This window comes from Lingula anatina, chromosome 4 (genome assembly GCF_051362555.1).
Source record: "Lingula anatina isolate TDL-2025a chromosome 4, LinAna3.0, whole genome shotgun sequence".
In the NCBI taxonomy this organism is placed as follows: domain Eukaryota; kingdom Metazoa; phylum Brachiopoda; class Lingulata; order Lingulida; family Lingulidae; genus Lingula; species Lingula anatina.
Genome location: NC_141770.1, coordinates 11,422,508 through 11,446,288, shown reverse-complemented (window position 1 = coordinate 11,446,288; position 23,781 = coordinate 11,422,508). Strand labels below are relative to the sequence as shown.

General features: G+C 40.0%; 5 protein-coding genes across 11 annotated transcripts in view; 2 read left to right on the top strand and 3 right to left on the bottom strand.

The window, feature by feature from the left end:
- Positions 1-132, bottom strand: part of LOC106159588 (WD repeat-containing protein 89) — a 28,507-nt gene extending 28,375 nt beyond the window's left edge. For 2 of the 7 annotated variants that reach the window (XM_024076250.2, XM_087011195.1), the window contains exon 1: positions 3-132. The gene's annotated coding sequence lies outside the window, so the exon portion shown is untranslated. The remainder of the gene's footprint in view (positions 1-2) is intronic. The other 5 variants (XM_024076246.2, XM_013535902.3, XM_013535947.3 and 2 more) reach the window with 4 other exon arrangements.
- Positions 133-1,011: 879 nt separating this feature from the next.
- LOC147762280 (histone H2B, gonadal) lies at positions 1,012-1,867 on the bottom strand. The gene has a single exon (XM_087011197.1). It carries the CDS (start codon positions 1,687-1,689, stop codon positions 1,321-1,323), a length of 369 nt encoding a protein of 122 aa, XP_086867323.1. The 5' UTR covers positions 1,690-1,867; the 3' UTR covers positions 1,012-1,320.
- A 5,681-nt stretch (positions 1,868-7,548) lies between these two features.
- LOC147762279 (histone H2A) lies at positions 7,549-10,022 on the top strand. The gene has a single exon (XM_087011363.1). The coding sequence runs from the start codon at positions 7,590-7,592 to the stop codon at positions 7,965-7,967; it is 378 nt and encodes a 125-aa protein (XP_086867489.1). The 5' UTR covers positions 7,549-7,589; the 3' UTR covers positions 7,968-10,022.
- A 6-nt stretch (positions 10,023-10,028) lies between these two features.
- Positions 10,029-11,350, bottom strand: LOC106182057 (histone H3). The gene has a single exon (XM_087011362.1). The coding sequence runs from the start codon at positions 11,298-11,300 to the stop codon at positions 10,890-10,892; it is 411 nt and encodes a 136-aa protein (XP_086867488.1). The 5' UTR covers positions 11,301-11,350; the 3' UTR covers positions 10,029-10,889.
- Positions 11,351-14,107: 2,757 nt separating this feature from the next.
- Positions 14,108-15,182, top strand: LOC147762278 (histone H4). Its single transcript, XM_087011527.1, has one exon. The coding sequence runs from the start codon at positions 14,123-14,125 to the stop codon at positions 14,432-14,434; it is 312 nt and encodes a 103-aa protein (XP_086867653.1). The 5' UTR covers positions 14,108-14,122; the 3' UTR covers positions 14,435-15,182.
- Positions 15,183-23,781: the final 8,599 nt, after the last annotated feature.

Below are 23,781 nucleotides of genomic sequence, written 5' to 3'. Positions count from 1 at the left end.
ACCTTGTGTCGATTCTTTTAGCAAGAGTCCAGAATTTAATGTGTACGTTGCACTCCCCATGTGCAATACACCGGAAGTTGATATCGTCTCAGTGACGAAAGTGAGGCTGGGAATTCCCTTGGGTTGTAAATCGCTATAAAATATGATACGTTACAAGATTTTAGTATTCATTGTAATTTAATCATGATTTTGAACAGCGTTCAACATGACGGTATGCAATTAATGGTTGTTCTTTGGAAAACAATTTATTCATTTCAGATTGACAATTTAAAACACGTTTCATCAATGTTGCCGACCGGTACATACACACCTGAGACATGACAATTATAAAGGCATAAAATGAAAATGTCAGAAATATGTAGGATCTGTGGAAAAAGTTGTCCAAAGATGACATTCAATTTATAATTTCCAAAATGCCCCTGAACCCATGCCATATTTAAGTGGGCTTGTGTTTCTAATGTAAAAAAAGGGGGAGGGGGCATTAAACTAATTCATTGGCTGTTACTGAAAGTTCTAGAAAGGTACGTGCCACATATCCTCTGATAAAAGAGTTGCTCAAAAGCACTGCATCAAAGCACAGTAATGTTTAAGGGAAAATTATGTACTATTTAAAAGTAAATACCTTCATATTGATCAGTATAATATGCACTGGTTATGTTGTAGTCTAAGTATGTTTTTGTGTTGAGAACTATCGTGAAAACTACATTGCACATTTCCACCAATACATACGTATGATAAGAAAGTGTGAACAGAAACTGTGCTTGAGAGTTTGTTTCAATTGGGTCTTTTAAACTAGTTTGCGAAAATCTTTTTTTTTTTTTTAACAAATATATGTTTATATTGCACTTCTATCAATAATGTAATACATGTATGAATGTTAGTAAAAGGGCTGTATATTGCAAAGAGGTTTCTTGTTGAATTGCCTTTCACACATGGTTAGAACTTGGAAGCTATCAAGATTTTTGTATTGTTATTTACTAACTTTTCCTGACATAAACATAAAGAGATAAATTAAAAAGATTTTACTATATTTTTTCTAGAAATCATGCGGTGTGGCTATAAAATTTCATGGGTATATATGCTGAATATTGTGAGCGTAAAGCATTTTTCAGACAGCTTTGCTACATGATCGTTATGTTAAATAAAGTGAGGCATCACATAAATGTTAAATCATCTAATATAACAGAACCAGGAAATGTACAGAATTTAGATAAAATGGAATATATATAAGCATGTACGTTAACGTACTGGTATATCTTTTCTTGGAAAACATGGGTGGTCCTGAAAAGGACCGTTTGTGTAAACCAACGATTTGTCGATTTACTTGGAGCTGGTGTACTTGGTGACGGCCTTTGTGCCCTCACTGACAGCGTGCTTGGCAAGCTCACCAGGCAGCAAGAGACGGACAGCAGTCTGGACCTCTCGGCTGGTGATGGTGGAACGCTTGTTGTAGTGGGCAAGGCGGGAAGCTTCACCGGCAATACGTTCAAAGATGTCATTGACAAAGCTGTTCATGATGCTCATGGCTTTGCTGGAGATACCGGTGTCAGGGTGCACCTGTTTCATCACCTTGTAGATGTAGATGCTGTAGCTTTCCTTTCTCTTCCTCCTTCTCTTCTTGTCACCACTGCGTGCTGCCTTAGCCTTACCGGCTTTCTTGGCGCCCTTGGAGCTCACTTTGGGAGGCATGGTACTTGTATTCTAGCGTGCAATATGAACGTTGAATACTGCAGGAAGGGAGCGTTTTGTATAAATACAACGCGTTATGCAAATAAGGGGATCCAGCGCTACACGTTGTGAAATTCACAATCGGATTGGTTGAAGTTCCCAGCGCGCAACAGATGCAGCGTCGAAGCCGAGGCAAAATAGCATTGACCTCACGAAAACAGATCAAAATGGTCTCATCATTAACGAACAGCGTGCGTATGCTGTTAGTTTCAATTCCTTGACAGCAGTTCATGTGTCAAATCAGACGTTATGTTCAATGAGCTGTCACATCAAAGTAATGATTGTAATCAACATAGAAGTAGAGAAAACTTCTATGTAATGAAATAGCTGACAGCAATTAAGGTGTCCTACGATTTCAATCAAGTCTAACATGACGTACGTCAACTTTGTTTAGAGCAATACAATAAAAGCCTTTATGAGGTATTCAACCCCTCAAACCGTGACCATTATATATATAAAAATTATGTTATTGGAAGGAGGATGTGTGAAGCACTTGTTTCTATCGTGCAAAACTATACCTATAGTTAGTTCATGGCCCCTGTAAACTTTATGCTGGTACCAAATAATCTAATATAGATTTATGCAAATTAGAGGCTCGAATGCTGCACAGTGAGAACGAGGGCAAGTTAAGCGCTCTCTTTACCTATTGGCAGTTATTCCGACTACGCTTTCTTACTGGACAGATTTGCGTGCAGCACTGAATCCCCACCGATGGCTATAAATACCTATTTTGAATAATTTTCGCCATTCTCATCATGATTCGATTCGATCATTCATTCGATCATTCGACATTCCATCATTCATTGAATACCAAGCTAATACCAATAATGTCCTACGCTAAGGCTGTTGTTTCCAACACAAAACGTCCTTTTAAGGACGATGAGGTAGAGATGTTGAACCACCTTAGGGAGGTACTGGCATCTCTACCGCCACAGCTTCGGCAAGCTCTGCTAGCTGATCCCTGTGGCGAAGGTAAGTATGAACAGGATTGCTCTCCCAGGGGCGAGGAGATGCAGGTGTCGGAGCAGGACCGTGTACCTGCAAGCGAAGATACGAGTACAACTTCTCCCATGGGCGAGGAGAATTCAGATGCGGAGCAGGGCCGTGTACCTGCAAATCGGTTGGTTAATTCTCCAAGGGGCGAGGAGATTCAAAACACAGAGCAGGGCCGTGTACCAGCTCTCAGTGGTCCTTTTCAGGGCCACAAAAAGGCGGCAGATATCTCTGGTCTCCCGATGACCAGAGAAATGATAGACCCTGAAGAGGGCAAAACCCATCCAAAAAAGGGCAAGACACCCGGTCTCCCGACGACCGGGGACAACGAAATGGATTGGGCAGTTAGTGAGCAAAGAAAGAAAAAAGGGGAAAAGAGGAAGACAGGTCCTCTGGTCGGTGACCAAACCAGCCCCATTAGAGGGGAGAAGGAGGGAGATAATCTCTCAAAGAAAGCAAGGAAAAAGGCCGAGAAAAGGGCCAAATTGAACGAGAAGGTGGAGACTGTGGGAGGCGATTTCCGCAAAATCGCCGAGAAGGCTCCAGCAGACGACCCTCCACGGGGCGAGGAGGGAAACTCCGAGGAATCAGAGTGGACCGTTGTCCACTCTAAAACTAAAAAAAGCGGACAAGAAAACAAAAAAGCAGAAAGACCTAGGCCCATACTTTTAGAAAATTTGCCTAGGCACCTGGATGACAATCCACTCAAGTTAAAGAAGGTACTTGGTGATGCCGATATCACCAAAATTGTGAAAACAAAGAAAGGTAACACCCTTATCTTTCCCAAAGATGAGGTTTCGGCTGAGAAGCTACTTGCCCTGAAAAATAAAGAAAGCCAACTAAATGAGGTTGGCATAAGAAAAGTAGCGAACAAAAAACAAAGTAAAGAGAATTTGTGCGTGGTCATCTGCAACATAGCAGTTTCAATAACAGACGATGAAATTAGAAAAGAAAAAGGTCTGTTAGCTAAGCGTATGTTCAGCGCTAAAACAGGAAGCGAAATTAACAAGGTGAAAATTACGTGTGAAAACAAAAATCAAAAGAAAGAGTTGATTGAAAACGGTTTATTGCTGGGTTATCAAAAATACAAAATTCGTGACTACAAGCCAGTCACAGCACCAGTACAACAGTGCTACAAGTGTCAACAGTTCGGGCACGTAGCCGAACACTGCAAGTCAGCCGAGACTTGCAAAAACTGTGGCGGGGCGCACAGTCATAAGGAGTGCAAAGAAAGCACCCGCAAATGTGCCAATTGTAAAGAAGAACACCCGGCATCTTTCAAAGGATGCAAGGTGTATAAAAAAGAAATGAACACCGAACAAAAACGCATATCAATAGACAATGCCAAGAAAGGGAATGTTGCTGAATCTATCAAACTGGCCATATGCCTAGCCAAATTACTGATCAAAGTGACTTCAAAAAGACTAAAAATACAGGCAAACGAAAGCGACATATGTAAAGACATAGCAGAGGCTGTAGCAACTACTTACAAGGTCAGCATAGATGGTGAAACTATCCACCACGTTGCCTTTAAGTAAAACAGACTCAAACACACTAACACGCATCAAACCCCTACCCAAAGATGGCGGCACACCTGATGCATATCAACATAAACAGTCTTAAAACCAAGAAACAACTCTTAGTTGAATATCTGGTAGAGCATAAACCTGACATCGTATGCATAAACGAGACAAAGTTGAGTGAGAAGACAAAAATATCTGTGAGCGGCTATCAGGTGTTGCGCAGGGACAGAGATGCGCATGGAGGCGGAGTGGCTATACTCGTTAAGAAAGATGTAAAGTTCCAAGCTATCAATACCAGCAACCTTAATGCTGAAATACTGGGGATAGAAACTACGATAAATCAAATAAAAACGGCTATAGTTTCACTGTATAACCCACCTCATACAACCCCTGACAAAGCAGTATTTAAGCACTTTACTGATCAATATCAAAATTGTCTATTTATAGGCGATTTTAACAGTAAGCACGCTTTCTTTGGTTGCAAGAAAACGAACAATAACGGAAACGTTCTCTTTGACATAACTGAGGAACTAGATCTGATAAATCTTAATGATAATGGCGAAACTACGCACATGGCCACTAATGGCAATACTGATACGCTGGACATGGCTTTTGTCACGACTCAACTTTACTCGAAAATAGCGGACTGTTATGTAGGTGAAGACGTCGGTAGCGACCATCTACCCCTACACGTAAAAATCATTCAGAATAACCGAATAGCAAGAGCACCAACTGTCTTACGGCGGAATACAAGAAAAATAAACCAACCACTGTTTGACCATCTAATTTCTGAAAATCTAAATGGCGACGCAGTCACACCTACCACCACTGGAATAGACGAAGCTTGTGAGAATGTGACCGAGACACTAGTAAATGCACTTGAAACCGCATGCCCAAAAACAAAGGTACGAGAAAATGTATGGAGAGTAAGCGAGGACACCCTTAAGCTTATAAAACTGAAAAGAAAACTAAGACGCCTGGCTCAAAAGAAAGAAGGCCCTTTCTATAAAATCATGTACAACTATATGACAAAACGGGTCAAAGAAGCCATCAAAAAAGAAAAACAAAAAGCTTGGGAAACCGCTACCTCTATGCTAAATGAAAGAAAAATGGACAAGACCTTCTGGGACATGTTTAAAAGGCTAACTAGCACTGGCAAAGCTAAAGAAACATCTGAAAAGCCTGTACTCAAAGAAAATGGGCAACTTACAACAAACGATGCGGAGAAAGCAAATGCATTTGCAAATACCCTTGGCAAGATACATAACACCCACGAGGGGGTCATATTCGACGACGGTTTTAAAGCGGTGGTGGAAAACTACGTCGGTAAAAACAAACACAAATTCGATCCCTTATCTAACCCGACATTAGAAGAAGGGGACGATCACAAAATTCTAGATAAAATCACAATAGATGAACTTAACGGAAATCTGAAAAATACAAAAAACACGTCACCAGGTGACGACACAATAACATACGGGATAATTAAAAAAGCGCCTGTATGTCTGAAAAACAAACTATGCGACATTTATAACAACTGTCTGCAGTTGGGATATTTCCCCACAATATGGAAAAAAGCGACTGGTATAATGATACCCAAACCTGAGAAAGATCACAAAGTAACAACGAATTATAGACCGATCAGCCTGCTAAGCTGCCTAGGCAAACTATTCGAGAGAATAATCGCCACTAGAATAAAAGAAAAACTAGAAAATGACCAATTTTTCAATAAATGGCAAAGAGCGTACATGAGCAAGAAAGAAGGAATGGAACATGTGTTAAGACTAGCTGAAAGTGCACAACTGGCAATAAACAAAGGCTGGGTTACGGGCGCTATGATGCTGGACGTGGAGAAGGCTTTTGACTCAGTTTGGCACGCTGGGTTAAGGTACAAACTAGCAAATAGTAACCTGCCAGTTAAGATTGTCCGCTTGCTGTCATCTTTTTTGAAAGACAGAAAGATCAAGGTCAGAATCAAAGGCGAGGAATCCGAATATGTTAGTCTCAATGCTGGCACGCCTCAGGGGTCTGTAATCAGCCCGTTGCTATTTCTAATATATGTGAACGACCTACCAATAAACCCAAGATACAACACCGAGGTCTCTCAATTTGCAGACGATTTAGGCATGTGGACATCATGCAAAAATGTAAAAAGCATAGAAATCAGACTGACGGGCGTGATAAAGGATCTCGAATTATGGTGCTCTCTATGGCGGATAAAACTAAACACCAAGAAAACACAATTAATCATCTTTTCAAAATCAAATGAACAACCCAAGCTTAACCTCACATTATTTGGCGACCGATTAGAAACATGTGAGGAAGTCACACTGCTGGGAATCACATTCGACAGAAAACTAGGTTTCAAAAAACACGTAGACAACACAGTGAAAAGAGCTAGGAAAAGAACTGGCCTTCTCATAAGACTCAGAGGAACAAACTGGGGGGCATCGAGTGCCTGCCTCCTCAAACTATATAAATCCTTCATTCGGCCCGTACTTGAGTACGGGGCAGTTATACTAGCTGGCATCAACAAGACAAGGCTCAAAGATCTGCAAAAAATCCAGAATAGAGCGCTACGAATAGCGCTCAAATTACCAACAAAAACTTCGATCGTAACGCTGCACAAGCTGGCCAACATTGAATATATATCAAGCAGACTATTTTTTCTGGGCACAAAAACAATTAGCAGGTTCGAAAATAGCCATCTATTCAAAGAACTTAAGCTAAAAAACATAATATTAAGCAAACCAGGCAAAAATACTACCCTTGACTTATATAAATAATGGTACAAATTGTGCATATGAAACGGTCTAACGGTAGCGACCCCGGTCTCCCGATGACCGGAGGAAGAAAGGAAAAATACAACCCTGAAAAGGGCAACCTCAGTCCACAAAATAAGGATAAACACATCTGGGCTCCCGATGACCAGAGACAAGGAAATGGAATGAGAAAACACAATAATACTATAAAGGCGGAGGAAAAAAGGTATATAATATATGTATATTATATATAAAAATATTTATATTAACAAACATCTGGAAAAAATTAACAAGCTGGAAGGGGCGGCCAGCGCGCAAACTGGAAAGAGACGGTCAAAAAAAAAAAAAAAAAAAAAAAAAAAAAAAAAAAAAAAAAAAAAAAATTCCAAGCGAGGCCAAAACCACGTACAGACAAACAATAGAGGTAGAAGACAATAAACACGTTTTGGGGATTGAAAGAAGCTCTTGTATTTTAATGCACGAGACTTCGTAACTTTCCCGTGTCGGCTTCGCCGACACATACCTATACATCATCATTTCGCCATTCTTTGGTCAATTGTTGTATCAAAAGAAAACGTACAAGATGTCTGGACGTGGAAAGGGAGGAAAGGCAAGAGCAAAGGGGAAGAGCAGATCATCCCGTGCTGGACTTCAGTTCCCAGTGGGCAGAATCCACCGTCTGCTCCGCAAGGGTAACTACGCCCAGCGTGTTGGAGCCGGTGCCCCAGTGTACCTGGCTGCCGTCCTCGAGTATCTGGCCGCTGAGGTCCTCGAGTTGGCGGGAAATGCTGCCCGTGACAACAAGAAATCCAGAATTGTCCCCCGTCACTTGCAGTTGGCTGTCCGTAACGACGAGGAATTGAACAAGCTGTTGGGAGGGGTCACCATTGCCCAGGGTGGTGTTCTGCCAAACATCCAGGCTGTCCTTCTGCCCAAGAAAAGCAAGGCAGCTGCCAAGTAAAATGCTGTTTGCAAATTTACAACAAACGGTCCTTTTCAGGACCACCTCATAGTCAAGGAAAAGCTATGCCAATGTTCATTATGATGGAACATATATGTATGTTTTAACATCTCCCTCAATAATGGACATCTCTAATGCTTATTCTTATATGATTATATAGGTTTTGAATTTATATATCTTTATCTCAAAGCAAAATTTAGTTCCAGAAAATCTCTTATCTAATAACCAATAATGTAACTTAAAATATCATCCATCTAATCTTTGGACCAGTATTATGAAATAAGTAAACTTGTCAGTATTCATGAAGTTTCCTAAAATTTATAGTATCATATTACAACTTCCATAGGTATTTACATCTGAATCAATTACATACATTTAAACTTATGTGCTTTTGGTCAGGTGAAATATACACCTCATTTCTCTGAGATTGAATGTATTGTTCTTTCAAAATATTAAACACCACTTTTTTTCCCAACTAATTGACATCTGTTACATTTTTTAATTCCCATATACAAATTAAACCAAAAGCTTTTCACATAATTACTCCATGTTGTGTAATAAAGAAATAATATACCCCAATTTACTTCTCAACTTGAACCTAACTTCAATATGTAGTTGCACAATCTTCAGTGTTTTTTCTAATTTTATTACAATATATTATATCTATACTTCTGATGACACTATACTTTATCTTGAACTTTTTGAGAAGATGTATTTTTAATTTTAAAAATATAATACAAACTATTGCATTACTTCTATGTACGGAGCTTTGTTAGTATCATATTAACTTTTCTTATTTTCATTTAAGTTTTATTATACGGAATTTACACCGCGGTGGGAATTAATTTTCACCGCGGTGGAAAATAATTTTCGCCGCGTTGGTAATTCCTGGCCATCTCAGCCCGGGTGATGCATACATGTAGGTTATACGAATCCAAAAATTACCAGATTTCTGGGAAGGAAGTTGATAAAGACACTCACATGCACATGCACGCGGTTTAACCGGTCTATGTGCCAATCATCCCAGGAATGTGGAGGAGGCGGGCAGTATTCGCATAGATTAAAAATCACCAAAATGCTGCAATGTTGTACGTCGCTTTTCCCTTTGTAATAACGCGTATTATTGGGAGTATTGGTAGAAAGAAACCTCTCCAAGGAAACCGAGATTACATCTTTTAAGATAAGATGAATGGGTTAACACATCACACAAATATTTAAAAATACATTGTCCAAAATTAACGTTAAGTATTTAGTAATAACAATGGGATTCCCTTTGCATAAAACTGCAAGCGGGACTTTAATTATATAGGTGGTAAATATAGATGGGAAACCTAAGTTAACGGCAGTGGCCCCACGAACAGATCCACCAGCCTTCTGTATGTACAATAGCATGCACCGTGACGACATCTGGCAAATGTAAGGTTCTCATTACCTATTCATCACCCGGGCCGAGATGGCCAGGAATTACCACCGCGGTGAAAATTATTTTCCACCGCGGTGTAAATTATTTTCCACCGCGGTGTAAATTATTTTCACCGCGGTGAAAATTCCATAAAATAAAACTTAAATGAAAATAGGAAAAAAGTTAATATGATACTAACAAAGCTCCGTATCTATGACTGTAATTAATTTTTCCTTTCCCCACAGTGTCTTTCTTTTACCAATCTGTACCGTGTATACATATGGTAGCCATGCATTTATGTGTATGTCTTTGTAAAAGTTTGTAACAATCCAAATGAATATGATTGTAATGTAGTGGTGATTTCACGGCCGAACTTCATTTTAGAAACTTCCACATTTAAATCAAATTATATCAACATTTGGTGAAGAATGCCTCGGTTATAATGATATTCAAGAATATGTTAATGTATTTTATTCATTGGAAAGAACTCAAACCAAGTTTTTAAGGATGTTTTTAGTTTTAAAAGGATTGAATAACTTTATTTACGGCTTCATCTCCAAGTTAAGTTCTATTTAAGCCATCTGAGTTTAATTATGTTACAGGTCTCTAGTAATATGTCTTAATTCTGTTGATTGTCTTCAATATCTCTGACTTGTTTTTTGTGTGTATTACTATATGTCAGGAGAACTTTGTAACTAGAGATCAGAAAGATCAGAGTAAGTCGATCAGAGTAAGTCGAACGGATAGCTGGATTGTCCATGTCGTCTTAGGAGACTCCAGATCTCTCAATTTGTTAAAATAAATGAATAAGTAAAGTTTAATATCAAGCTTATTTATACAAATTGCAGTAACTTAAAGCAGAGACATTGATTAAAAAAAAAAAAAACTGCATAAACAGGGATCTTATGGGAATTTAAGGAACTTCAATTAACTGTTATTAAAAGTGTACATACTATAAAAAGTTACTGTCTCAGTATTATTTAATAAAAAAAAAGATCAAATTACTTCAACAAATAAACGAAAAAATAAAATCAAATGATGCCTGGATTGGTTTACTCCCCTTCCGTGAAAAAAAAATGTGGTACTTTTTGGAGATGTTTATAATTTTCTTAACCTTTTATTGCTACTCTAAGATAGCTCCTAACATTAAATTTGGTTTTGATCTTGAAGGAATTGTACAACCTTCTTATTACTTCTTTAAGGTAAAAACAAATTAACGTGCTGGGTATGGAGTTGTTCCGATTCATCTAGTGCCTTTGTGAATCTAAAGTGAAATGTGAACGATACGTAAGTTGCTCATTAGTCCAATAATTACAAATTGTCGGTATAATTGAGATAAATAGCAATCATCATAAAGAAATGAGGTATTAATTAACAATTAACTTAATTATCAACTTTACTTATGATGAAACTACGAAGGCAATGCAGAATTCACAATTCATGTCAACAGTTATGGTTTAGCTTTTCTGATTTTTGTAGTGGTCCTGAAAAGGACCGTTTTGTTGAGAGTAACGCAGAATTTATGCGCGTTCTCCGCGGATACGGCGAGCCAGCTGGATGTCTTTAGGCATGATGGTCACACGCTTGGCGTGGATGGCGCACAGGTTGGTGTCCTCGAAAAGACCAACCAAGTAAGCTTCGCTAGCTTCCTGCAGAGCCATCACAGCAGAGCTCTGGAATCTCAGGTCAGTTTTGAAGTCCTGGGCGATTTCACGGACCAGACGCTGGAAGGGGAGCTTGCGGATCAGAAGCTCAGTGCTCTTCTGGTAACGACGGATTTCACGGAGAGCCACGGTACCGGGCCTGTAACGGTGAGGTTTCTTCACACCACCGGTGGCGGGGGCGCTCTTGCGAGCGGCCTTGGTGGCCAGCTGCTTCCTTGGGGCCTTGCCACCAGTAGATTTACGTGCAGTTTGCTTGGTACGAGCCATTGTTGAGATATCTGTCGTTCGTTCGGAGTACGAATAACTTGAATGATTTGGGGTATACTACAGAGATTTGTAATAAGGCGGTCTATATGGTGATTGGGTGACCCAAATTCAAGTCCTATTTTACGCACATCTCATTGGATGAATTTTCATAAAGGTCTGAATAATTTATTAGCAGAGACAGACAGGTGCGCTTAAAATTTGCAGCATCGAATCCGAGGCATAGTGCGTACAACTATATGACAAAACGGGTCAAAGAAGCCATCAAAAAAGAAAAACAAAAAGCTTGGGAAACCGCTACCTCTATGCTAAATGAAAGAAAAATGGACAAGACCTTCTGGGACATGTTTAAAAGGCTAACTAGCACTGGCACTGCTAAAGAAACATCTGAAAAGCCTGTACTCAAAGAAAATGGGCAACTTACAACAAACGATGCGGAGAAAGCAAATGCATTTGCAAATACCCTTGGCAAGATACATAACACCCACGAGGGGGTCATATTCGACGACGGTTTTAAAGTGGTGGTGGAAAACTACGTCGTTAAAAACAAACACAAATTCGATCCCTTATCTAACCCGACACTAGAAGAAGGGGACGATCACAAAATTCTAGATAAAATCACAATAGATGAACTTAACGGAAATCTGAAAAATACAAAAAACACGTCACCAGGTGACGACACAATAACAAACGGGATAATTAAAAAAGCGCCTGAATGTCTGAAAAACAAACTATGCGACATTTATAACAACTGTCTGCAGTTGGGATATTTCCCCACAATATGGAAAAAAGCAACTGGTATAATGATACCCAAACCTGAGAAAGATCACAAAGTAACAACGAATTACAGACCGATCAGCCTGCTAAGCTGCCTAGGCAAACTATTCGAGAGAATAATCGCCACTAGAATAAAAGAAAAACTAGAAAATGACCAATTTTTCAATAAATGGCAAAGAGCGTACATGAGCAAGAAAGAAGGAATGGAGCATGTGCTCAGATTAGCTGAAAGTGCACAATTGGCAATGAACAAAGGCTGGGCTACGGGCGCTATGATGCTGGACGTGGAGAAGGCTTTTGACTCAGTTTGGCACGCTGGGTTAAGGTACAAATTAGCACATAGTAACCTGCCAGTTAAGATTGTCCGCTTGCTGTCATCTTTTTTGAAAGACAGAAAGATCAAGGTCAGAATCAAAGGCGAGGCATCCGAATATGTAAGTCTTAATGCTGGCACGCCTCAGGGGTCTGTAATCAGCCCGTTGCTATTCCTAATATATGTGAACGACCTACCAATAAACCCAAGATACAACACCGAGGTCTCTCAATTTGCAGACGATTTGGGCATGTGGACATCATGCAAAAATGTCAAAAACATAGAAACTAGACTGACGGGTGTGATAAAGGATCTCGAACTATGGTGCTCTCTATGGCGGATTAAACTAAACACCAAAAAAAACACAATTAATCATCTTTTCAAAATCAAATCAACAACCTAAGCTCAACCTCACACTTTTTGGTGACCGTTTAGAAACATGTGAGGAAGTAACACTGCTAGGAATCACATTTGATAGGAAACTATCATTTAAAAAACACGTCGACAATATAGTGAAAAGAGCCAGGAAAAGAACTGGCCTTCTTATCAGACTGAGAGGTACAAACTGGGGGGCTTCGAGTGCCTGCCTCCTAAAATTATACAAATCATTCATTCGACCCATACTCGAATACGGTGCGGTCATACTAGCGGCTACCAAAAAAACAAGGCTCAACGACCTCCAAAAAATTCAAAATAGAGCGCTACGCATAGCACTCAAACTTCCTACAAGTACCCGAATTACAACTCTGCACGAGCTGGCCAACATTGAATATATATCAAGCAGACTATTTTTTCTGGGCACAAAAACAATCAGCAGGTTTGAAAATAACCTCCTATTTAAAGAACTAAAGCTGAAAAACATAATACTAAGCAAACCAGGCAAAAATACTACCCTTGATTTATATAAATAATGATACAGATCGTGCACGAAAAACCTGGCGGCTTCGGTCTCCCGACGACCGGAGAAAATACCACTGCCCCTGAAAAGGGCAACACCAATTCAAAATTAAGGAAAAAATCTGGTCACCCGACGATCGGAGACAAGGTGAAAGAATTGGAATAATCACGGCGGAAACAAGGAAAAAAAAAAAAGAAAGAAAAGAATCATCTGGAAAAAAATACACAAGCTGGAGGGGCGGCCAGCGTAAGAGGAAGGAGAAAGAAAAAAAAAAAAAAAGAAAAAAGAAAAAATCCAAGCCACCCAAAATACCACCACGGACAGACGTGCAACAGCAATAGAGGTAGAAGACAATATACAAGAACTCGGGGATTGAAAGAGGCTCTTGCATCTCGATGCATGAGACCTCGTAACTTTCCCGCAACGGCTTTGCCGTTGCAAACTTATACTACAGGCTACAAGCCGAGGCATAGTGCACAAATGGCACGCATATTTATGTGTCGACAAATAAAGTGTTTATTGAGAAAGTAAAAAAGTGAAGTGTACTAAGTTTTTCTGCTATTGTAGTCGTTTAAATAAATGTAGTCTTGGCCCCCTCACCCGTAGAAGAAGAGTTTATTATTGACATGAACATTATTGTCTACTCTCAAAGCAGAGAGATCCTTTCTAACTCTCAACGAGCAGGGACTCTGCATGGAGAGTGAAGCAAACATTTGATGGTTTGGACCAATCAAATTAAGATTCATTACTGAAGGTCGTTGGCGTCGGATAAGAAGGTATTTATAATCCAAAATTGAAAATTTTTCATCATTCTGACTATAGCCTTGAACATCAAACATGTCTGGACGTGGAAAAGGAGGTAAAGGATTGGGAAAGGGAGGCGCCAAGCGTCATCGCAAGGTTTTGCGTGACAATATCCAGGGTATCACCAAGCCAGCCATCCGTCGTTTGGCTCGCCGTGGTGGTGTCAAGCGTATCTCTGGACTCATCTATGAAGAGACCCGTGGTGTCCTGAAGGTGTTCCTCGAGAATGTCATCCGTGACGCCGTCACCTACACCGAGCACGCCAAGAGGAAGACCGTCACCGCCATGGATGTCGTTTATGCTTTGAAACGTCAAGGCCGTACTCTGTACGGATTCGGCGGTTAAGGAAATCTTTCAATGAGAAAACAAACGGTCCTTTTCAGGACCAACAAATATCAAAGAAAAGCTATACCAATGAGGTTGAATTGTTTTACGCTTATTTGCCACTAAAACCCCCTGAATAATTCAAAACCTACATATTTTTTTACTTTGCAGGTCATACAAGATCATACGTCTTAATGCCGAGTATTATGTGCCAAATCTGATTATTTTAGATCTGCTTTTCAAACGATTCAACATATACATGCAAAGACTTTAGACAAAATAAAGCCTCCCGTTATGTATTTGCAACTTTGAGAAAAGTTGATGCAGGCCCAATTAGTTTCTGCATATTGAGTTGGTACAATGCAGCGTCATCATCAGTAATAAACTTAACAAAAAGAGAACACCCTGATATTTCAAGCTTAAATCTGCCATTATTTTTCAAATAACCAATAACTGCCTTGAAACAAAATAAATTTTATTAAACAAGTGAGTCGGTGCAATCTTAAAACAATCAAGATACGGTCCCTCCCAAAGAGAGGTCACATTTCTCCAAGCAAAAGCTATTCACCAATTAAACATGCATTACTTAAAAATGCTATTAGCGTGAAGTAGTAAAGACACTTATAAACTGTCATGGAAATTTGATATTTATTCAGTATAAACAGAATGAAAGAATATTATTGTAAAATGGTCTTTTTAGCTGTTATTTCCTTTTTATTGGTTTTAAAATTTGTCTTTGTAGTTTCATAATAGTTTCATAATAATATTGTCAGTAGTACTGACAGTGAGTTTAAGGCACCGTAATAGAGAGATTTTTTAAAAAAATAATTTCATCTGCCACAAATGTTAACATGACCAACTAGAAGAGAAAATTCTATTTTTTTTTCACTGCCTAGCCTGGTGTCCTTTGCTTTGCCAAAATAATAGTAGCTCCAATATCCTGTGTCTGCTACCAAATAATCAAACTAAGACTGCACCTAGCTTACGATTATGAAATACTGATCATGTGTATATAATAATGGTACATTCCTATATGTGCAATTTTGGTGATATTTAACTGTTTGTTTTTGCCAAAAAATGTTACCAAATGTTAATGAATCCATTTCTACATTTAATGTTAGTTTCTGACTTTTTTCAAAAAAAAAAAAAAATTTTTTTTTGCAATAATCTCTTAATAGAGCTTTAAAGATAATCCAAAAAATAACCTCAGAGAACATAGCTAAAACGGGGGATAGGCCAAAATATTTGCTCTATTTCTTCCTTCATGTTGACAAAACCACTGTTCTAGTACTTTATACTGACTAAAAATGACCAAACACACCTACCTGACACTATAATGAAGAAAAAAAACGCACCCGGGTCACTTCATCAAGGCCCCCAATTCTAGCTTTAAAGATGATCCAAAAATAAGCTCTGAGAACAGAATCTGAGGGGGGGGGGGGGGAGACAGAGTTTTTGCTCTATTTCTTCCTTAATGTTGACACCACCACTCTTCCAGCACTTTATTCTTACTACAAATGACTGAACACACCTACCTGACACTATAATGAAGAAAAAAAATTTTCATCCCTACCTGGCCAAAATTGAAGAAATCTCACAGTGCCGGCACTGTTCAAAATCACTCAAAATCACCAAAATCGACCCGTCTCCGATTTTTCCAAAAAGTGACGAAAATCAATCTACCACACCTGTCATTCATAAAAAATGTGGAAACGCGCCCGGGTCACTTCATCAAGGCCCCCAATTCTAGCTTTAAAGATGATCCAAAAATAAGCTCTGAGAACAGAATCTGAGAGGGGGGGGAGAGACAGAGTTTTTGCTCTATTTCTTCCTTAATGTTGACACCACCACTCTTCCAGCACTTTATTCTTACTACAAATGACAGAACACACCTACCTGACACTATAAAGAAGAAAAAAAAATTTCATCCCTACCTGGCCAAAATTGAAGAAATCTCACAGTGCCGGCACTGTTCAAAATCACTCAAAATCACCAAAAATCGACCCGTCTCCGATTTTTCCAAAAAGTGACGAAAATCAATCTACCACACCTGTCATTCATAAAAAATGTGGAAACGCGCCCGGGTCACTTCATCAAGGCCCCCAATTCTAGCTTTAAAGATGATCCAAAAATAAGCTCTGAGAACAGAATCTGAGAGGGGGGGGGGGAGACAGAGTTTTTGCTCTATTTCTTCCTTAATGTTGACACCACCACTCTTCCTGTACTTTATTCTTACTACAAATGACCGAACACACCTACCTGACACTATAATGAAGAAAAATAATTTTCATCCCTACCTGGCCAAAATTGAAGAAATCTCACAGTGCCGGCACTGTTCAAAATCACTCAAAATCACAAAAAATCGACCCGTCTCCGATTTTTCCAAAAAGTGACGAAAATCAATCTACCACACCTGTCATTCATAAAAAATGTGGAAACGCGCCCGGGTCACTTCATCAAGGCCCCCAATTTTAGCTTTAAAGATGATCCAAAAATAAGCTCTGAGAACAGAATCTGAGACGGGGGGGGGGGGGGGGGGAGACAGAGTTTTTGCTCTATTTCTTCCTTAATGTTGACACCACCACTCTTCCTGCACTTCATTCTTACTACAAATGACCGAACACACCTACCTGACACTATAATGAAGAAAAAAAATTTTCATCCCTACCTGGCCAAAATTGAAGAAATCTCACAGTGCCGGCACTGTTCAAAATCACTCAAAATCACCAAAAATCGACCCGTCTCCGATTTTTCCAAAAAGTGACGAAAATCAATCTACCACACCTGTCATTCATAAAAAATGTGGAAACGCGCCCGGGTCACTTCATCAAGGCCCCCAATTCTAGCTTTAAAGATGATCCAAAAATAAGCTCTGAGAACAGAATCTGAGAGGGGGGGGGGAGACAGAGTTTTTGCTCTATTTCTTCCTTAATGTTGACACCACCACTCTTCCAGCACTTTATTCTTACTACAAATGACTGAACACACCTACCTGACACTATAATGAAGAAAAAAAATTTTCATCCCTACCTGGCCAAAATTGAAGAAATCTCACAGTGCCGGCACTGTTCAAAATCACTCAAAATCACCAAAAATCGACCCGTCTCCAATTTTTCCAAAAAGTGACGAAAATCAATCTACCACACCTGTCATTCATAAAAAATGTGGAAACGCGCCCGGGTCACTTCATCAAGGCCCCCAATTATAGCTTTAAAGATGATCCAAAAATAAGCTCTGAGAACAGAATCTGAGAGGGGGGGGGGGGAGACAGAGTTTTTGCTCTATTTCTTCCTTAATGTTGACACCACCACTCTTCCAGCACTTTATTCTTACTACAAATGACCGAACACATCTACCTGACACTATAATGAAGAAAAAAAATTTTCATCCCTACCTGGCCAAAATTGAAGAAATCTCACAGTGCCGGCACTGTTCAAAATCACTCAAAATCACCAAAAATCGACCCGTCTCCGATTTTTCCAAAAAGTGACGAAAATCAATCTACCACACCTGTCATTCATAAAAAATGTGGAAACGCACCCGGGTCACTTCATCAAGGCCCCCAATTCTAGCTTTAAAGATGATCCAAAAATAAGCTCTGAGAACAGAATCTGAGAGGGGGGGGGAGACAGAGTTTTTGCTCTATTTCTTCCTTAATGTTGACACCACCACTCTTCCAGCACTTTATTCTTACTACAAATGACCGAACACACCTACCTGACACTATAATGAAGAAAAAAAATTTTCATCCCTACCTGGCCAAAATTGAAGAAATCTCACAGTGCCGGCACTGTTCAAAAATGTGGAAACGCGCCCGGGTCACTTCATCAAGGCCCCCAATTCTAGCTTTAAAGATGATCCAAAAATAAGCTCTGAGAACAGAATCTGAGAGGGGGGGGGGGGGGGGGGAGACAGAGTTTTTGCTCTATTTCTTCCTTAATGTTGACACCACCACTATTCCAGCACTTTATTCTTACTACAAATGACCGAACATTCCTACCTGACACTATAATGAAGAAAAAAATTTTTCATCCCTACCTGGCCAAAATTGAAGAAATCTCACAGTGCCGGCACTGTTCAAAATCACTCAAAATCACCAAAAATCGACCCGTCTCCGATTTTTCCAAAAAGTGACGAAAATCAATCTACCACACCTGTCATTCATAAAAAATGTGGAAACGCGCCCGGGTCACTTCATCAAGGCCCCCAATTCTAGCTTTAAAGATGATCCAAAAATAAGCTCTGAGAACAGAATCTGAGAGGGGGGGGGGAGACAGAGTTTTTGCTCTATTTCTTCCTTAATGTTGACACCACCACTCTTCCAGCACTTTATTCTTACTACAAATGACTGAACACACCTACCTGACACTATAATGAAGAAAAAAAATTTTCATCCCTACCTGGCCAAAATTGAAGAAATCTCACAGTGCCGGCACTGTTCAAAATCACTCAAAATCACCAAAATCGACCCGTCTCCGATTTTTCCAAAAAGTGACGAAAATCAATCTACCACACCTGTCATTCATAAAAAATGTGGAAACGCGCCCGGGTCACTTCATCAAGGCCCCCAATTATAGCTTTAAAGATGATCCAAAAATAAGCTCTGAGAACAGAATCTGAGAGGGGGGGGAGAGACAGAGTTTTTGCTCTATTTCTTCCTTAATGTTGACACCACCACTCTTCCTGCACTTCATTCTTACTACAAATGACCGAACACACCTACCTGACACTATAATGAAGAAAAAAAATTTTCATCCCTACCTGGCCAAAATTGAAGAAATCTCACAGTGCCGGCACTGTTCAAAATCACTCAAAATCACCAAAAATCGACCCGTCTCCGATTTTTCCAAAAAGTGACGAAAATCAATCTACCACACCTGTCATTCATAAAAAATGTGGAAACGCGCCCGGGTCACTTCATCAATGCCCCCAATTCTAGCTTTAAAGATGATCCAAAAATAAGCTCTGAGAACAGAATCTGAGAGGGGGGGGGGGGGGAGACAGAGTTTTTGCTCTATTTCTTCCTTAATGTTGACACCACCACTCTTCCAGCACTTTATTCTTACTACAAATGACCGAACACACCTACCTGACACTATAATGAAGAAAAAAAATTTTCATCCCTACCTGGCCAAAATTGAAGAAATCTCACAGTGCCGGCACTGTTCAAAATCACTCAAAATCACCAAAAATCGACCCGTCTCCAATTTTTCCAAAAAGTGACGAAAATCAATCTACCACACCTGTCATTCATAAAAAATGTGGAAACGCGCCCGGGTCACTTCATCAAGGCCCCCAATTATAGCTTTAAAGATGATCCAAAAATAAGCTCTGAGAACAGAATCTGAGAGGGGGGGGGGGGAGACAGAGTTTTTGCTCTATTTCTTCCTTAATGTTGACACCACCACTCTTCCAGCACTTTATTCTTACTACAAATGACCGAACACATCTACCTGACACTATAATGAAGAAAAAAAATTTCATCCCTACCTGGGCAAAATTGAAGAAATCTCACAGTGCCGGCACTGTTCAAAATCACTCAAAATCACCAAAAATCGACCCGTCTCCGATTTTTCCAAAAAGTGACGAAAATCAATCTACCACACCTGTCATTCATAAAAAATGTGGAAACGCACCCGGGTCACTTCATCAAGGCCCCCAATTCTAGCTTTAAAGATGATCCAAAAATAAGCTCTGAGAACAGAATCTGAGAGGGGGGGGGAGACAGAGTTTTTGCTCTATTTCTTCCTTAATGTTGACACCACCACTCTTCCAGCACTTTATTCTTACTACAAATGACCGAACACACCTACCTGACACTATAATGAAGAAAAAAAATTTTCATCCCTACCTGGCCAAAATTGAAAAAATCTCACAGTGCCGGCACTGTTCAAAAATGTGGAAACGCGCCCGGGTCACTTCATCAAGGCCCCCAATTCTAGCTTTAAAGATGATCCAAAAATAAGCTCTGAGAACAGAATCTGAGAGGGGGGGGGGGGAGACAGAGTTTTTGCTCTATTTCTTCCTTAATGTTGACACCACCACTATTCCAGCACTTTATTCTTACTACAAATGACCGAACATTCCTACCTGACACTATAATGAAGAAAAAAATTTTTCATCCCTACCTGGCCAAAATTGAAGAAATCTCACAGTGCCGGCACTGTTCAAAATCACTCAAAATCACCAAAAATCGACCCGTCTCCGATTTTTCCAAAAAGTGACGAAAATCAATCTACCACACCTGTCATTCATAAAAAATGTGGAAACGCGCCCGGGTCACTTCATCAAGGCCCCCAATTCTAGCTTTAAAGATGATCCAAAAATAAGCTCTGAGAACAGAATCTGAGAGGGGGGGGGGGAGACAGAGTTTTTGCTCTATTTCTTCCTTAATGTTGACACCACCACTCTTCCAGCACTTTATTCTTACTACAAATGACCGAACACACCTACCAAACACTATAATGAAGAAAAAAATTTTTCATCCCTACCTGGCCAAAATTGAAGAAATCTCACAGTGCCGGCACTGTTCAAAATCACTCAAAATCACCAAAAATCGACCCGTCTCCGATTTTTCCAAAAAGTGACGAAAATCAATCTACCACACCTGTCATTCATAAAAAATGTGGAAATGCACCCGGGTCACTTCATCAAGGCCCCCAATTCTAGCTTTAAAGATGATCCAAAAATAAGCTCTGAGAACAGAATCTGAGAGGGGGGGGGGAGACAGAGTTTTTGCTCTATTTCTTCCTTAATGTTGACACCACCACTATTCCAGCACTTTATTCCTACTACAAATGACCGAACACACCTACCTGACACTATAATGAAGAAAAAAAATTTTCATCCCTACCTGGCCAAAATTGAAGAAATCTCACAGTGCCGGCACTGTTCAAAATCACTCAAAATCACCAAAAATCGACCCGTCTCCGATTTTTGATTTTTCCAAAAAGTGACGAAAATCAATCTACCACACCTGTCATTCATAAAAAATGTGGAAACGCGCCCGGGTCACTTCATCAAGGCCCTCAATTCTAGCTTTAAAGATGATCCAAAAATAAGCTCTGAGAACAGAATCTGAGAGGGGGGGGTGACAGAGTTTTTGCTCTATTTCTTCCTTAATGTTGACACCACCACTCTTCCAGCACTTTATTCTTACTACAAATGACAGAACACACCTACCTGACACTATAATGAAGAAAATAATTTTCATCCCTACCTGGCCAAAATTGAAGAAATCTCACAGTGCCGGCACTGTTCAAAATCACTCAAAATCACCAAAAATCGACCCGTCTCCGATTTTTCCAAAAAGTGACGAAAATCAATCTACCACACCTGTCATTCATAAAAAATGTGGAAACGCGCCCGGGTCACTTCATCAAGGCCCCAAATTCTAGCTTTAAAGATGATCCAAAAATAAGCTCTGAGAACAGAATCTGAGAGGGGGGGGGGGGGGGGGGGGGGGGGAGACAGAGTTTTTGCTCTATTTCTTCCTTAATGTTGACACCACCACTCTTCCAGCACTTTATTCTTACTACAAATGACCGAACACACCTACCTGACACTATAATGAAGAAAAAAATTTTTCATCCCCACCTGGCCAAAATTGAAGAAATCTCACAGTGCCGGCACTGTTCAAAATCACTCAAAATCACCAAAAATCGACCCGTCTCCGATTTTTCCAAAAAGTGACGAAAATCAATCTACCACACATGTCATTCATAAAAAATGTGGAAATGCGCCCGGGTCACTTCATCAAGGCCCCCAATTCTAGCTTTAAAGATGATCCAATAATAAGCTCTGAGAACAGAATCTGAGAGGGGGGGGGGAGACAGAGTTTTTGCTCTATTTCTTCCTTAATGTTGACACCACCACTATTCCAGCACTTTATTCCTACTACAAATGACCGAACACACCTACCTGACACTATAATGAAGAAAAAAAATTTTCATCCCTACCTGGCCAAAATTGAAGAAATCTCACAGTGCCGGCACTGTTCAAAATCACTCAAAATCACCAAAAATCGACCCGTCTCCGATTTTTGATTTTTCCAAAAAGTGACGAAAATCAATCTACCACACCTGTCATTCATAAAAAATGTGGAAATGCGCCCGGGTCACTTCATCAAGGTCCCCAATTCTAGCTTTAAAGATGATCCAAAAATAAGCTCTGAGAACAGAATCTGAGAGGGGGGGGGGAGACAGAATTTTTGCTCTATTTCTTTCTTAATGTTGACACCACCACTCTTCCAGCACTTTATTCTTACTACAAATGACCGAACCCACCTACCTGACACTATAATGAAGAAAAAAAATTTTCATCCCTACCTGGCCAAAATTGAAGAAATCTCACAGTGCTGTTCAAAATCACTCAAAATCACCAAAAATCGACCCGTCTCCGATTTCTCCAAAAAGTGACGAAAATCAATCAACCACACCTGTCATTCATAAAAAATGTGGAAACGCGCCCGGGTCACTTCATCAAGGCCCTCAATTCTAGTTTTAAAGATGATCCAAAAATAAGCTCTGAGAACAGAATCTGAGAGGGGGGGGGGAGACAGAGTTTTTGCTCTATTTCTTCCTTAATGTTGACACCACCACTCTTCCAGCACTTTATTCTTACTACAAATGACCGAACACACCTACCTGACACTATAATGAAGAAAAAAAATTTTCATCCCTACCTGGCCAAAATTGAAGAAATCTCACAGTGCCGGCACTGTTCAAAATCACTCAAAATCACCAAAAATCGACCCGTCTCCGATTTTTCCAAAAAGTGACGAAAATCAATCTACCACACCTGTCATTCATAAAAAATGTGGAAACGCGCCCGGGTCACTTCATCAAGGCCCCCAATTCTAGCTTTAAAGATGATCCAAAAATAAGCTCTGAGAACAGAATCTGAGGGGGGGGGGGGGGGGAGACAGAGTTTTTGCTCTATTTCTTCCTTAATGTTGACACCACCACTCTTCCAGCACTTTATTCTTACTACAAATGACCGAACACACCTACCTGACACTATAATGAAGAAAAAAAATTTTCATCCCTACCTGGCCAAAATTGAAGAAATCTCACAGTGCCAGCACTGTTCAAAATCACTCAAAATCACCAAAAATCGACCCGTCTCCGATTTTTCCAAAAAGTGACGAAAATCAATCTACCACACCTGTCATTCATAAAAAATGTGGAAACGCGCCCGGGTCACTTCATCAAGGCCCCCAATTCTAGCTTTAAAGATGATCCAAAAATAAGCTCTGAGAACAGAATCTGAGAGGGGGGGGGGGGGGGGGGGAGACAGAGTTTTTGCTCTATTTCTTCCTTAATGTTGACACCACCACTCTTCCAGCACTTTATTCTTACTACAAATGA

Bases quoted from the DNA above. Each gene is read 5' to 3' on its own strand.
- LOC147762280 (XM_087011197.1), bottom strand. From the start codon at position 1,689: ATGCCTCCCAAAGTGAGCTCCAAGGGCGCCAAGAAAGCCGGTAAGGCT.
- LOC147762279 (XM_087011363.1), top strand. From the start codon at position 7,590: ATGTCTGGACGTGGAAAGGGAGGAAAGGCAAGAGCAAAGGGGAAGAGC.
- LOC106182057 (XM_087011362.1), bottom strand. From the start codon at position 11,300: ATGGCTCGTACCAAGCAAACTGCACGTAAATCTACTGGTGGCAAGGCC.
- LOC147762278 (XM_087011527.1), top strand. From the start codon at position 14,123: ATGTCTGGACGTGGAAAAGGAGGTAAAGGATTGGGAAAGGGAGGCGCC.